The sequence below is a fragment of the Dermacentor silvarum genome, chromosome 5, assembly GCF_013339745.2.
Source record: "Dermacentor silvarum isolate Dsil-2018 chromosome 5, BIME_Dsil_1.4, whole genome shotgun sequence".
Lineage (NCBI taxonomy): Eukaryota > Metazoa > Arthropoda > Arachnida > Ixodida > Ixodidae > Dermacentor > Dermacentor silvarum.
In genome coordinates this window covers 80844049-80859118 of record NC_051158.1, presented here as the reverse complement: position 1 = coordinate 80859118, position 15070 = coordinate 80844049, and the positions used below count along the sequence as shown (strand labels likewise).

Genomic DNA, 15070 nt, shown 5'->3' with positions numbered 1-15070 from the left:
GTTCACTCCAATGTGCTTACCGATTGCCTCTGCTGCTGAGCTAGCAGCGATCGCAGATGGATATCGTAACGACAGCTCAGCAATCGCATTTTGGCGGGTGATGGCTCTTGTGCGCACTTAGGAAATTAGACTTCGAACGCAGGAAAGTTCGCCTCGCAACATTTTTATATACATACGTATTTGGTGCCGCAGCTAAACGTCGCCTCCCCTCCCTCCTTCCCATCCCCCCACGGCCTTTCGCGCGACGGAAGAAGTCGCGTTTGCTCCATATATATATGCTGATTGTAAAGGAATAAAGATACACCCAATTCTGCAGCCCTTCAGGGAGCCCGGCGCAGAACGCGCGTTTGTTCTCCGCCGTGCGTTCGCTCCCCGTGAAAACGCGCGTCCCTCGCGCCCTTTCACTCGCACATACAACGTCCGGCGCGCGGCCACGATTTCATCGCCGTTGACGTCATACGGAACCTCACGGCGATGGCAACGGCGACGCCGACAGCAGAAATCCTCTTTGAGTGTCCATATATTTGCTATCGCAATAAAACGAGTGACAAGACTTGCTAACCATCCTCGTTTTCACTACGGATTCTCTCGGAGATCAAGGGTCGTCGGTGAAGGTCGCCCGCCGTGGTGAATATATACAGGTTGTCCGAACTGTCGTTCAATAATATTAGAAAAAAACAATTATCCTACAGTATAAGATCAAGTGCAAATTGTTTGGAGCCGCGTTGAGAAACTGACAGTATCTTCTTTCCTGGCGCCATTAGTTACCTAAAAGCACTTAAGTACCATTGAAATTGTTGTTCTAATAGTCTATATTTCTATTCGTTATAGATAATCCCAAGAGAGGTCAAAGTTAGATTTTTCAAGTGAGATTTCTCATTATTTTTTTCTGCCCAAGAGAGAGAGCGCACGAGTTTTAAAAAAGTTGTCGCAGTTTCACCTGAAAGGCGAAGCATCAATTGCGATAGCAAATTTGAAGAGAGCTGTACGGAGTGATGATAGCAGCTTTATCAGCTGTATAAACTTGGACATGCAGCAGCACCGGCAACACGCAGAACTGTTGTCGACGCCGTCGGCGTTTTGCCCGCGTTCGCTCAAAATGCGTGCGGCGTTGGTGACTATTGCCGGAGCCTCTGATATAAATAAGCACTGGGTGCCGCAGCTAAACGTCGCCTCCCTTCCCTCTCCCCCCCTTCCCGCACGGCCTGTCGCGCGTCGGAAGAAGGCACGTTTGCTCTACATATATGGTGATTGTAGAGGAGGAAAGAGACGCCTACTTCTGCAGCCCTTAACGCGCAGAACAGTGCAGAACGCGCGTTTGTTCTCCGCCGTGCGTTCACTCCCCGTGAAAGCACGCGTCCCTCGCGCCCTTTCACTCGCACATACAGCGTTCGGCCCGCGGCGACGATTTCATCTCCATTGACGTCATACGGAACCTCACGGCGACGGCGACGGCTACGGCGACGGCGACGCCGTCGGCAGAAATCTGCTTTTGAGTGTCCATATAATTGCTATCGCAATAAAAAATATCAATTGACAATGCCCTCGCGACCACGGGATAGAGGCACTGTCAAACAATCTGTGTGGGAAACAAAGGTGTTCTCCTGAGGCGCGCCGCGCAATACCGCTCGTTTTTTTGACACCGCAATCGTCGACGGGACGTTATGACGCGTCGTTGAAAGAACACGCTTGCTGTGATTGCCACCGCTTAAGCCTGTAACATAAGTTTGATTTATTAATTGATTGATTGAATCACACCTTCCGAGCAAAATTGGTTTGATTGCACTGTTTTGCCATGGGACACAGCCGTATAGTACCATTGTGTTTATCCTTTATCGCGGGCTTTGTTTCTTTCCTGAAAAAAATATTAAACACGAAATGTGTGATTTCCTAGATATGTCCTTTTTCGATGTCTCTTCCGATAATCTAGCACCCCCTGCTTCTTATCTTGATGAGTATGCCAACGATAAAAATATTCCGGCAGAACTCACGTAACCATGATGTCGCCCTTAATGCGATTAGCAATAAAATAATGTCGCGACACACAGTATTGCTATAGAGGCTAGAAGGGTTCTCCTAGTGTCGTGAAGGCGCGAGCCGAGGTGAAATACTTTGCTATGCTCCGACAGATGGCGCCGGCGCTCGCTGGCGGGTTGCGCTTGTGAGCTCCGGCGCTCTCTGCAGCGGGCGCTCGCAAGTGACCGGTGCTTTCCGCAGGTCGCTACTCTTCGCAAGGGAACGCTCGTTCAGAACTTGTCTCTTACTGCCGCGAGACCGGGACAGTCCCACAATAGATGCCTGATTGTCGGTCGAGCACCGATGTCGCACGTACTGCACGTCACTGACAGGCATGCAATAATGAGAGGTCTCGACAACCTTCCAAAATTAGCGAGCACGCTTACCGCGACGAATAATGAAATAAATCTCTGGTTTGGGCGCGTGGGCCCATACCTCGTTCATACGCCCGTGCAACTGAGATTAAGAGATACAGAAACAAGACGGTGCGCTTGTGATGTGTATCTTGTATTCGTCTCTGCTGCGCTGCTGTTTTAACCAGAGTGATGAAAGATACACAAGCAGCTGCAATAAAACGGAGTCTTACGGGAGAAGCAGCACCGAGCAGCCCACAATTTCGAGGAGAGGCAATTGAATGCAATCTGTTCGTCTCGTGCACATACTTTATTGCATTTATTGCAGCTTTACAAAATTGCACACTATGGTCTACAAAAACACTGTATGCTGAGCGCTTTCAAAATGAATACGTTAGAATTTTTTTTTTTTTGCACCACGAAGGAATGTATGTACAAAAGCAAAAGGGCATTTTCGCTAGACAGTGTCGTTCTACTGGCATCGCCTCATTTTCAAGAGCTTCTGCTTTTCTTTATGTGTGTTTCGTTCCATGTTCTTTGCTTTTGTAAAGAACAGTGCAGGCCAGTGTTTCGACGACTTCAGCTGGGTCGTTATTCGGAGCTCTGCGCTTGCTGGCGGGGTATCGCTGTTGTCCAGGTTTTTCTGCTCTCTTTTTCGGCAGTTGCTTCGTGAATTAACATGGTGGGTCCGGAAAAAACTGTTGGAATGGCGTCTTCAGTAAGCGTCGGACGTTCGCGGTCGAGCTCGACAGTCTGGCCATTAATTACGTGCTTGAACGTTCTTTGAACGAATCGCTCGTCGAAGTGCCGAGAGCACACAACCCAGGTTTCACGCACTTTGTCATCTCTCTTGATACACCTAGCCCATTCCTGCAAGCGCACAGGGTCGGATGGAGCGCGGAACAATGAAACCTTTTCTGTAGATAACTTGTAACCGCCCATACAAAGGGGAACAAAACACGTCCTCTCTCTGTTTTTTTTTCTTTTTTTTGAAGGCATCGTTACAGAAGTTCAGCACGTTGCAGCGCAACAGGTCACCGCACTACGGTGTCAACGTAAAGAAAGGCGGGAACACGGTAAACACCGTCGCCACACGTGCTACGCAAAACTGTCGACGACTTGTGTCTGCGCATAGGTCTGTGTTCCTTCGGCTCCATGCAAGTAACCCGCCACCGGAGCGCAGCGCCCTCTTCGAACTACGTCGCCAAACATCCAAACTGATTTCTCCTGCGCTTTGGGAAAGGGCGCCCGCTCCCGACACTAGCAGAACCCTTCTAGCCTCTATAGTATTGCCACCAGCGAAACGCGTCGTGGATGAGATATGGTGTGCAGTCTAGTTCCTCTCTCGGGCTGCCCACCGAACACGCCGCGTCATCTAGCGGTGCTGCCTTGAAATGCGCGCGTAGGGACTGTGTAAGTATGCATTCGGACAAGTTTGCCTGAATCTATATTTCGTAGGTTTGATTTGCCCCAGCACGGTCGATATCAGTTTTTTTTTTCTCCATAGAAGAGCAACAAGTACTCAGTGTCGCATAACCTGTTAACCACGTTGGCATCAAACAGGCTCGTTGAAAAGCGCCACATACAGAGTAGCACACACCCAGTGACTCAAGTTGGTCCAACGCTTGGTTTTGAAGGCAGTTCGTTTGCCACAACAGCACGGTGCACTCCCGAACAGGCCATGGACTAGCCAGGGACGCAATCTGGTGTAAAAACGGCCACATGTCGACAAACATAACAACAAACAGCGATATGGTCAAAGATACAGTAAAGTGGTTGAAAATCTCACATAAGGCGAATTATATTTTAAGTGAAATATTCTGCTCTCCGTTTATTCCACCATTCCCTCATTTTCTTCCCACAGAACTTGTGCTAACTGCAGCTGTCCTTACGGCGAGAGGAAGTGCAATTACTACGGCAACAGGTGCGAATGCATCGACGGGAAATACTACATGCCTGGCTCCAACGAATGCGCCGAAACTGAGTACGAGTGTCTTGACAACGTCCTCACGAGGTATGACTCGCATTTAGGTCTGTGACCAGCTTGACAGCGACCGTGAATTTTTGGGCCTGCGTGGCAAAATTATCTTCTAAGGTGAAGGTTTATTCGCCTACTGTCCCATTTTTTGGCTTTGGTTGGTCGGTCGGTTGGTCGGTCGGTTTGTCTGTCGGCGACTGGTCGGGCTCTCGTGAACCAAGTGCTGAATTGACTGAGCGAACTTACGAACAAATTTTGACGTAAGAAAAATCTGAAGAGAAAAGCGTATTCACAAAGCTAAAAGTGTTCGTAAGATCAGCAAGCTTGCGATGCCCGCCGCTACCAAGACGAGCGCTGTAGTCTAAAAAATTCATGTATGCAAGGGTAGCACAGGTGCGAACTTCAGTACTTCCGCCAATAGTGAGCGTAAGTCGATTCACAAAACCCAAACAGCCGTTGCAGATGACCACTTAAAGAAATTTCTACGATATCGGTATGGCATTCTTACGAACGTCATTATGTCTATCTGCGCCGCTCGAGCTGACGCTGGTAAGCGTTGGAACGCGCTGTTGCGGCTGATTGGACACAGGCCACAACTGATAGCCCAGGAGTGCGCGTGCGTATATCTTTGTGGCGCACTGTGATTTCTCATCTCAAAGTGCATCGAGCTGTTTGAGTGCATAATTGTAGTGAGCGTACGCTGCTATGGAAGGCAGTAACATTAATGCTGTGCGGCGAACTTCTGCCTAATGTCTGATATAGGCTGTGCTTGTGTATGCGCGCAGTAGCCTCAATTTTCGTACTCGTCATGACATTCTTTTGGGTGTTAGCAAACATAAGTTCAGTCAGTGTCCGTACCTAACAACCGTCAAGTTTGTCATTGATGAGTTCGGAGCCCAATTATAAGGCATCTTTTTCTAGTTTTAGCTTTTTCATGCTCATTGGGCTGCGGATGATTATGTTTTTCCACGCTTTGAGGCTATAATTCTCCGTGCAAGATGAAACAATGAAAAAACGCCTAATATAGTTTCTATAGTTATCAAAACTTGTCGCTGCACAATGTACAGTCGTCTCCAGTGCTGTTAGCGTCAGCTTTCTCTAATGTAGACAATATCGTTAATTCAGCACAAAGTTGAAGTCACGTAGTGTCTGTGCCCACGGTGTTGCTTATTATGTGGCCTACGTTGGGAACGTATGTGTTTGAAGGATGGCAATCCTCTCGATGATATGACGCGGGACGTCAATACGATGAAATAAAAGAAAAGAAATGGCGTATAAAATGACGTACCACCATTGTGCTGATGTGAAATAAAATGCATCTCAGGAGCGAAGCGAATAATTGTCGCATGCGTCCAAACTCGCACGCACGTACGTACGTACGCACGCACGCACGCACGCACTAACACGCTTATGTTTATAACCACAGTGAGACGTATAACTGCAGACGCTTCGTTTTTGGAGAAAACCAGCCCAGCATAACACTCATGAGGACACCATTACGTTTTTGTTTTGCACGCACAAGTCCAGTACAGGCAACAGCCAACGGTAAAAGCAAACGGGAAAAAATGTGCGACAGCCACCGCCTTCGTATGATTGGCTGGAGATGCCTATTCTAAACCCCGAGACTAACATCAATCTTGGGCGGAACGACTTCACTCACGTATTTTAGTACCTTTCTGCGATGTTATTTCCATAATTCGCTCCTCTCAATTACTGTGACCTAAGAAACCCTTCATAGCGTTTGTGAATCCCGCGCAAGAATTTTCGTCTAGCCGCAACAGTCTTACGGTGCTCCACGCCTGCTGCGCAGTAGTCAAGCCAACATGACGGCGCGCTAAAGCCGGTCACAGAGGCCCGGTATCATGAAATGAACAATGTGCAGCCTGCCCGACGCTAAGCGCGGTCACTAAAGCGCGTCGTATTAGCAAGATAACCATTGACGTCGCTCGAATTATGTTGCCTTGTGCGCTCTCCCGGCGGCGCACAGTTCGATCACTTAATTCAGTGCGTTTGGACAAAGCTACAACATTTCTATGTAATTAGCGCTGTAAGGGCTTATCGTAGAGATCGTATTGAAGGACTGAACGAACTTCACATAAAGGTCGGGATGCTTGCGGCATACGCCTGACAACTGAATAGTTATTTCATTGATGTGTAACTTCCATATTTGCCGTCAGACAGCACAAGTATCCGCAACTTCTGAGGCTTCTACTCTGACTCAGTGATAGCTGTGGCTTCACATGTTTTAATTAACCGCTAGAAATGGTGTGCAAATACTTATAGAGGAAATGGTCAGGCCACGAGACACAATCTCTCCAGTTATACCAATTGAATCCTTAGAAGTATTCAAGCTATTAGACTTCGGAGGCTCGAGGGCGATGATCAACGGCGAATATGTCAACAACCTTCAGCTTGCCGATGATATTTCCCTGTTCAGAAACGCTGGAGACACATTCCAACAATTGATTGAGGACCTTAATCGAGAAAGTGTGAGAGTAGGTTAACATAGGTAATGTTGAATAACCTGTCAAACAAACAAAAATCCATGATCGGCAGTCAGGCCCTAGAGTATGTAAAGAAGTAAGCTTATATTGGTCAATTACTCATAGGGAACCCTGATCATGCGACGGAAATTTACATTAGAATGAAAATGGATCGGAGTGCATACGGCCGCCATTATTAAATCGTGACCGGGAGCTCACCGCTGTCGTTGAAAAGAAAAGCGTACAATCATTCCATTCTTTTCAGTACTATTATATGGGGCTGAAATTTTGAGGTTAACAATGAAGTGTGAGAATAAGTTAAGAACCAGTCAAACAAGCGATGGAACGAGAAATGTTATGCCTAACTCAAAAGAGAGAGGAAGAGAGCACTGTGAATCAGACAGCAAACGCGTGTAGTGTTATTTGAAATTAAGAGGAAAAATAGGAGCTGGGCATGCCGCGTAATTTAAAGGGCAGATATTCGGTGTTAATTAGAACTACAGTGTGGATGCTGGGGTAAAGGAAGCGCAGTCGGGGGACGGCGGAAAATTAGGTGGGATAATAAAAATCAGGAAATTTGCTGGCATAACTTGAAATAAGCTAGCACAGGTTAGGGGTAGTTATAGATCGCTGGCAGAGGCCTTCGCCCTGCAGTGAACTTACAAGTACGCTGATGACGGTCGAGAACATACAAACTTCGTGCGGAATTTTAGCGGACTGTTGCTCTGGAGCCGCATTTCGCTTCGTACGAAGAACTTACAACAAATCTGTGACATATGCAGCCCGCTTGTATTGAAACGATAACGCACTGATCGGAAAAATATTCCTTCCTGAGAGATTTAGCATATTTAAAACATGCCCAATCTTACAGTACTGGCGGTATACAGATTTGAAAAAGCCCTTACGCACGCACAAATTACGCTCACCAAGTGATCCGCTACATGTTTTGGACTATATATTATAACATGCGTTTATATTACACCTGCGTGTAAAATACACCCACTAATTTACTACGAAGTTTCAAATTATATAATATTGCTGTCTTCTTTTTTTCAAGCATAGCTGCTGTTGCTTTGTGAAACGGGTGAAATACTTTGTCAAGCTTTAATAGACGCTTGCTCTCCAGCCGCACCATCACTGTCGTGACTGACTGTACGTCTCCTATAATGTTGGAATAAATGATTGATTGTTTGTTTGATTGGTTGATTGATTGATTCACTCATTGAATGTAAGAGTACCGCTCAACCTACAACGTTAGATGGTCGTAATAGAGTTGTTGAAATATCTTCCAACTTATGTGATCGAATGCATATCTGTCATCTGGCACATTCTGCAGAGGTCTTCTTCCGCTCTTCAGAGTCCGCTTCGGTCAGAAATTCCATCGGGCGAGGCGAGTCGATGCAAAGCCGATTAGCGACCACTGGTGTCCTTCTATACCATCCACCCGATGTACTAAAATTTTGATGACGCGAGCGCTATCTCGCGCTCCTCGACCTACTGAAGGCGGAGTCACTGCCCACAAGATTCTATCACGTGACCCCTGGTGTGAGCGGAGAAGAAGGAGCGTCGGAATTCACACTGCACTGCCTGCGGAATCTACCCATGCTTTTTAGGCTGCACAACCTGCGATATCGGCCTACGAACAAGGCCACAACTTAGAGACACACATAGTCCATAAGGATAAGTGGTGTTAGCTTCCAATGCAGGCACTCTGTTCAAAATTATTCTTGGAGCGTCACTGATCACGTGACAGACCGGGCGAAATAAAACATAACAGTATATTTATTGGGATCAATTCAATAGAGAGCTACCTATGTACATAATCTTCGCGATCGAGGTGCTAAATCTATGCTTAAACAGAGCGCCACGACTATTGTATACAGCACAATAGAAAAATGAGAGAGATGTAGAAACAGGCCTAAAAACGAGTGGCAAGACTTGCTAACCCTCCTCGTTTTCACTACGGATTCTCTCGGAGATCAAGGGTCGTCGGTGAAGGTCGCACCGCCGTGGTGAATATATGCAGGTTGTCCCAACTATCGTTCAATAATATTTGAAGAAAAAAACTATTATCCTACAGTATAAGATCAAGTGCAAATTGTTTGGAGCCGCGTTGAGAAACTGACAGTATCTTCTTTCCTGCGCCATTAGTTACCTAAAAGCACTTAAGTACCATTTAAATTGTTGTTCCAATAGTCTATACTTCTATTCGTCATAGATAATCCCAAGAGAGGTCAAAGTTAGATTTTTCGAGTGAGATTTCTCATTATTTTTTTCTGCCGAACAGCGAAAGCACGCGAGTTTTAAAAAAATATATCAATTGACAATGCGCTCGCGACCACGGGATAGCGGCGCTGTCGAACAATCTGTGAGGGAAACAAAGGTGTTCTCCTGAGGCGCGCCGCCCAGGACAGCTCGTTTCCTTGACACCGCAATCGTCGATGGGATGTTATCGCGCGTCGTTGAAAGAACACGCTTGCTGTGATTGACACCGCTTGACCCTGTAACAGATGACTGATTGATTGATAGATTGAATGGCACCTTCCGAGCAAAATTGGTTTGATGGCACTGTTCTGCCATGCACACAGCCGCATAGTGGCAGTGTGTTTATCCTATTTCGCGGGCTTTGTTTCTTTGCTACAAAAAAATAATGAACACGAAATATGTACTTTCCTAGATATATCCTATTTTGATGTCTTTTCCGATAATCTAGCACCCCCTGATGCTTATCGTGATGACTATGCCAATGATGAAAATATTAAGGCAGAACTCATGTAACCAATAATGTCGCCCTTAATGCGATTAGCAATAAATAATGTCGCGACACACAGTATTGCCACCGCCGAAACGCGTCGTGGATGAGGTATGGTGTGCGGTCTAGTTCCTCTCTTGGGCTGCCCACCGAACACGCCGCGTCATCTAGGTGGCGCTGCCTAGAAATCCGCCCGTAGGGACTGTGTAAATATGCATTTGGACAAGTTTGCCCGATTCTATATTTCATATGTTCGATTTGCCCCAGCACGGTCGATATCAGTTTTTTTTTCTCTCTCTCATTGAGAGCAACAAATACTCAGTGTCGCATAACCTCGTTGGCATCAAAGAGATTCGTTGAAAAGCCCCACATACAGAGTGGAACACACCCAGTGACTCAAGTTGGTCCAACGCTTGGTTTTGAAGTCAGTACATTTGCCACAACAGCACGGTATCGACAAATATGCAGTAATCTGGTTGAAAATCTCACATAGTGCAAATTTTATTTTACCTGAAATAATCTGCTCCCCGTTTCTTCAACCATTCCCGCATTTTCTTCCCACAGAACTTGCGCTAAATGCAGCTGTCCGCCAGGCGAGAGGAAGTGCTATGGCCCCGGGAACAAGTGCGAATGCATCAATGGGAAATACTACATGCCTGGCTCCGACGAATGCGTCGAAACTGAATACGAGTGTCTTACCGACGTCCCCACGAGGTATGACTCGCATTTAGGTCTATGACAAGCTTGGTAGCAACCGTGAATTTTTCGGCGTGTGAGGCAAAGTTATCTTCTAAGGTGAAGCTTCATTGGCCTACTGTCCCATTGGTTGGCTTTGGTCGGTGGGTCGGTCGGTCGGTCGGTCGTTCTCTCGGGCGGTCTATCGGCGACTGGTCGGGTTATCGTGGAGTAGATTCCACCGCACACAATAGAATGGAAAAACGCGCCCGGGGCCGGAATTCGACCTTCGGCCCGGCAGTACAGCCACCCGATGCTGTTCGTTTCTGTCACATATGTATCACGTTCTTGGCCAATACCCCATTCTGGGTATTGGCCAAGAAATTGAGGGAATATTGCAATTTCAAATAAAGCAAAAATTTTCAAATATCAATGGACGTAGCGCTGTCTAACGTAGAATTATCTGCTAATAGAAAGTCAGTGAAGTCAGACCGAATGAATACTATTTAATTTAAAATACTCAAAAAGTGGTGAATGAGTGAGTACAAACTTTATTGAATATAAATAAATGAAGACATTATCTTTGGGGGCCCTACTCCATGGGCCCCACTGGCTCGAGTGGCTCGCTTGCCGCCTGTTTCTAAATGGGACGGCAGACGAAAAGGAAAAGATAGAATTAAGTAGTGCATTAAGTTGGATTTTGTTAGAAAATTTGGACAGTGGAGCAAGCGTCCCTATGGCTCAATCAAAAAGTCGACGCCGGAAACCAAAGAGTAACAGGTTCTTTAAAGTCCAGGCCCAGTCATCGAAAAGGTATATCCAATATTATTTTTCTTGCCACAGCAAAGCGGCGACAAGATAAAAGGAAGTGAGGTAATCTATCTTCCTTATTACAAAATGAACAGAGTGGAGCGAGCCAAATCCGGCCTGTGGAAGTAGAAATTGAAGGAGGGAATGTGAGAACGTATTTTTGTGAGAGAGACCTCAAGCATCTTTGTGTTACAGCATTCACACGTCCAGGGAAATAAATGCAAGGTGCTTATACCCTGGAGAAGCAGTCAGAACATCGTTTATTAAGGCTTTCATATTTGATCGCATCCGAATTCTATCCGCCGTGATGTGCGCTGTCACTGGTAGAACAGGAAGAACTGGACCGAAAAGTGATGTCTTTGCCAGTGAATCGGCAGTTTCATTAAAAAAAAACCTTTACGACCAGGTACGAAAATCAAATGAACGCATTGCAGAATGGCAGGAACTAGCAAGTGAAAGAGTTTTAGCATGGGCGAATCACTCGTACAGGTAAGGGAAGGGCATACAGATATTGGGTCAGTAAGAATAGCAGCTGTTGTAGTCGTTTGGTCTAATTTACGTAAAGCTAGAAACACTGCAATAACCCTAGCTAGAAAATAGGCACAAAATCAGGCAACCTTAAAGAAAAAGACCAGTCGAATACAGGACAATATATTTCCATGCCAGTCGTTTCATCGCACTGTGATGCATCTGTCGCAATTATAATGTTAGTTGCTAGAGTGCTTAGATGGTCTTGTACCATACCGTTTAAGATGCCGTAAGGTAGTAGTTTCGCGCGGTTTGGGAAGATGGTTTCAAGCCTAATTTCTGGGGAACTTGAATGCATACTACTTATTAGGAAGCACATAGTGAATTTGCACATTTTGTGGCTGAAGTAATGCTTGCACAAAAAAAAATCTGTGGGCAAGCTATAAAACCTGGGCCAACGAGCGGGAAAAAAATCATTCTCGATCAGAGATGAAAATCATTTGAGGATGGCGTAATGGTGATTCACATAGTCTTAACAAAGTCTGAACGGTCACAAGATGAAATTGGCATAAAATGGGTGAGAATAAAAGACCTGAGAATAAAACACAACCATATTGTAATACCGTACGAACGTACACTTTGTATACCATTAAAAGTGATCTTCTTCCCATATCTGACCTTCGATTGCTCAACTTGCGCAATATGACCACTGCCCGAGCTCCTTTTGTCGCAATATATTTCATATGTGGCCGCCAGTTTAGATAACTATTATGAATAACTCCAAGGTACTTGTATCATAGGAAGCCAACAAACAAACACACCAAGGACAACATAGGAGAAATTATTTGTACTTACTAAGTGAATTGAAGAAAATTATAAATTAATGTAAATGAAAATGGATGGAAAAACAACTGTCCGCAGGTGGAAAACGATCCCACGTCTTCGCATTACGCGTACGATGCTCTCACCATTGAGCTACCGCGGCGCCGTTTTCCCATCCACTTTCTGGGGTATTTATGTTTTACCAGTAGAACTAACCCTGGGAGTGTTAGGCAGCGCCACCCCTCACAAACCTTGGCTGCGGATGTGCAACATCCTTTCTGCCGCAGGCGTCACGAGTGACCAGTTGGCTGAAGGCAACTGGTCAATAAACTCACAATTGCAAGCTGAAGGCATCAATGTTGCCGGATTCGAGCCCTCGTTATGTAATGAACCAGAAGAAAGGGTACCGAGGGGCCCGATTTTTTTTTTATCATAATATAAGAGGTCCATCAGCCTCCTGCTGACGTGGTAGCCGACTTTGACACCGCCAGATGCGCAAGGCTGCCATAAAGAACCATGTACGATCGCGCGCGTATAGTATTATAGTTAACGCAAGTCAAAATATCATGACGATGCACTTCACATTGCTTTCGTGCTGTCGACGCTTACTGCGACAGTGAACCTCTACTAAAGACGTCGAGTATTCGAAGGGTATGCGTTAATAATGGAAGACTTCACTCACCTGTTCGGACCGATCAGGTCGCAGACGTCAGTTGTCAACTTGTCTGCATGGGCAGGCACTCGCTTAATTTCACAAGTGAGACGAGTGAGGCGCAACCAAAGGGCCTGGACACGATGGTACTACCTCGTTGAAAAACCAGCGAGCTTTTTAAAGTCCTCTACATTTCCAAAGTTGTGCGCATGAAAACCACAACGGACACAATGGCGCTTCGCTTGGTTCTCCTATCTCGGATTCTCCACCTGCTCAGACATGAAGGTGCCTCCTGCTAATGCTCACAAGACATCACTATAGACGGCGCAGCGGCAGCGCGCTAAGCTTAGGGTTCTTGCAAGGCTCAGAGGAGAAGGTAGCGGCGCATGCGCAGAGTACAAGTCTTGAACGCGCGGTCACTTTATCGATAAAGCGTGCGCTTCCAAAAAGGGGGGAGGAGGAGGGGGGGGGGAGGGGGGGGAGGGGGGACAAGCGCGGCGCGTATCTGCTAGTTTGTGGTGACTGCGGCTGTCCGTGCGCCTGGGGAGTACTACATACGCGGGTCGCGCGCTTTATTTTGGCGGTAATCTGCGCGCGGTATCTTGAAAGCGATCCGCAGACGGCTAATACCTTTGTACGCGCTGTGTTTTTGCCGCTCAGTTTCGTTGAAGCGATAGACAGTACGAAGATCACTGCTTGCTGCTGCTGGTGCCGCAGTTTCATACGCCAGCAATTTGACGGTTAGTGTCAGATGTCATCGAGTGTGCTGTGTTCATGTTTGCTTGGGCGCGCTGACAACATGCTTGATAATTCAGTTAGTAAGCAAATGTTTGCAAGTTTATACGGCCGATAAAAGTACTATCCTTACTTCATATAGCTGTTACTAATTTTCTATTGCAATCGATGCTTCGCCGTTCGGGCGACACTGCGCCTCTTTCTTTTTTTCTTCTTTTTACGTTTAGTGCGAGTATAAGCGCTGCTGCGCATAGCGGCTATTGATTCTAAATGCGAGTGAATCCGGCTTAGCCTCACTTCGGTTACTGAGTAAATTATTTTTATTTATGACCGCTGCAGGCATGTGGGGATGTTTCCATCCCTAATAAATGTTGTAAATTATTAGAACAGTTTTGGTTGGGTTTTTTTTTCGTGAGTCATTAGCATTGCCTACTGGAAACAGTAGCAATACTCAGACACACAACATTCATGTGCATTTCACACGCCACTGATAAAAGACTCTGCTGAAGGGGCCACTGAAGACTGCAGGTTTTTCTTTTTCAGGGTAAAAAAAGCACTCAAAACAATTTGAAGAGAGGTGAACATTCTTCTTCTTTGGGGGTTTTACGTGCCAAAACCAGTTCTCATTATGAGACACGCCGTAGTGGAGGGCTCCGGATAATTTTGATCACCTGGGGTTGTTTAACGTGCAGTAAAACGCAAGCACACGGGCGTTTTTGCATTTTGTCTCCATCGAAATACGGCTGCCGCGGCCGGGATTCAATCCCGCGATCTCGTGTTCAGCAGCGCAACGCCTTAGCTGACTGAGCCAGCGCGGCGGGTGAGAAGTGAACATCATCATCATCATCATCATCAGCCTATATTTTATGTCCACTGCAGGACGAAGGCCTCTCCCTGCGATCTCAAATTATCCCTGTATTCCAAGCGTATTCCAACTTGCAGGCGCAAGTAGGAATACGCTAGCGCAAGGCAGGGGTAATTGGAGGTGAACATAGAGCAACGTATTCATTCTCCAGGCATAACCTATCCTTACAATTAGAAATAATTGTTACTTGGCTAAATCCTTCTCTTTAAAAAATGTAACAAACTTATTCCTGTGTATATATTTAAATATATTGTATGTGTGTGTATAGTGTTCACAGTGGAAATTAAAGGCAGAAGGCAGGGAGGTTAACCAGAAAGGCAGAAGGCAGGGAGGTTAACCAGAATAACGTCCGGTTGGCTACCCTACACCGGGTAAATGGGAAGAGGGAACAGAAAGATGACATGGAGAGAGAGGAGGGAAGGAAAGAAGGGAAATGAGCGGTTAGTTCGCTGACGCGTATG

General features: G+C 46.2%; 1 protein-coding gene across 1 annotated transcript in view; it reads left to right on the top strand.

Annotated features, from left to right (window-relative positions):
* Positions 1–15070, top strand: part of LOC125945868 (integrin beta-5-like) — a 50363-nt gene that overhangs the window by 12649 nt on the left and 22644 nt on the right. The window contains exons 3-4 of the mRNA XM_049668220.1: positions 4234–4383; positions 10147–10296. Of these exons, the coding sequence (XP_049524177.1) occupies positions 4234–4383; positions 10147–10296 (300 nt within the window). The remainder of the gene's footprint in view (positions 1–4233; positions 4384–10146; positions 10297–15070) is intronic.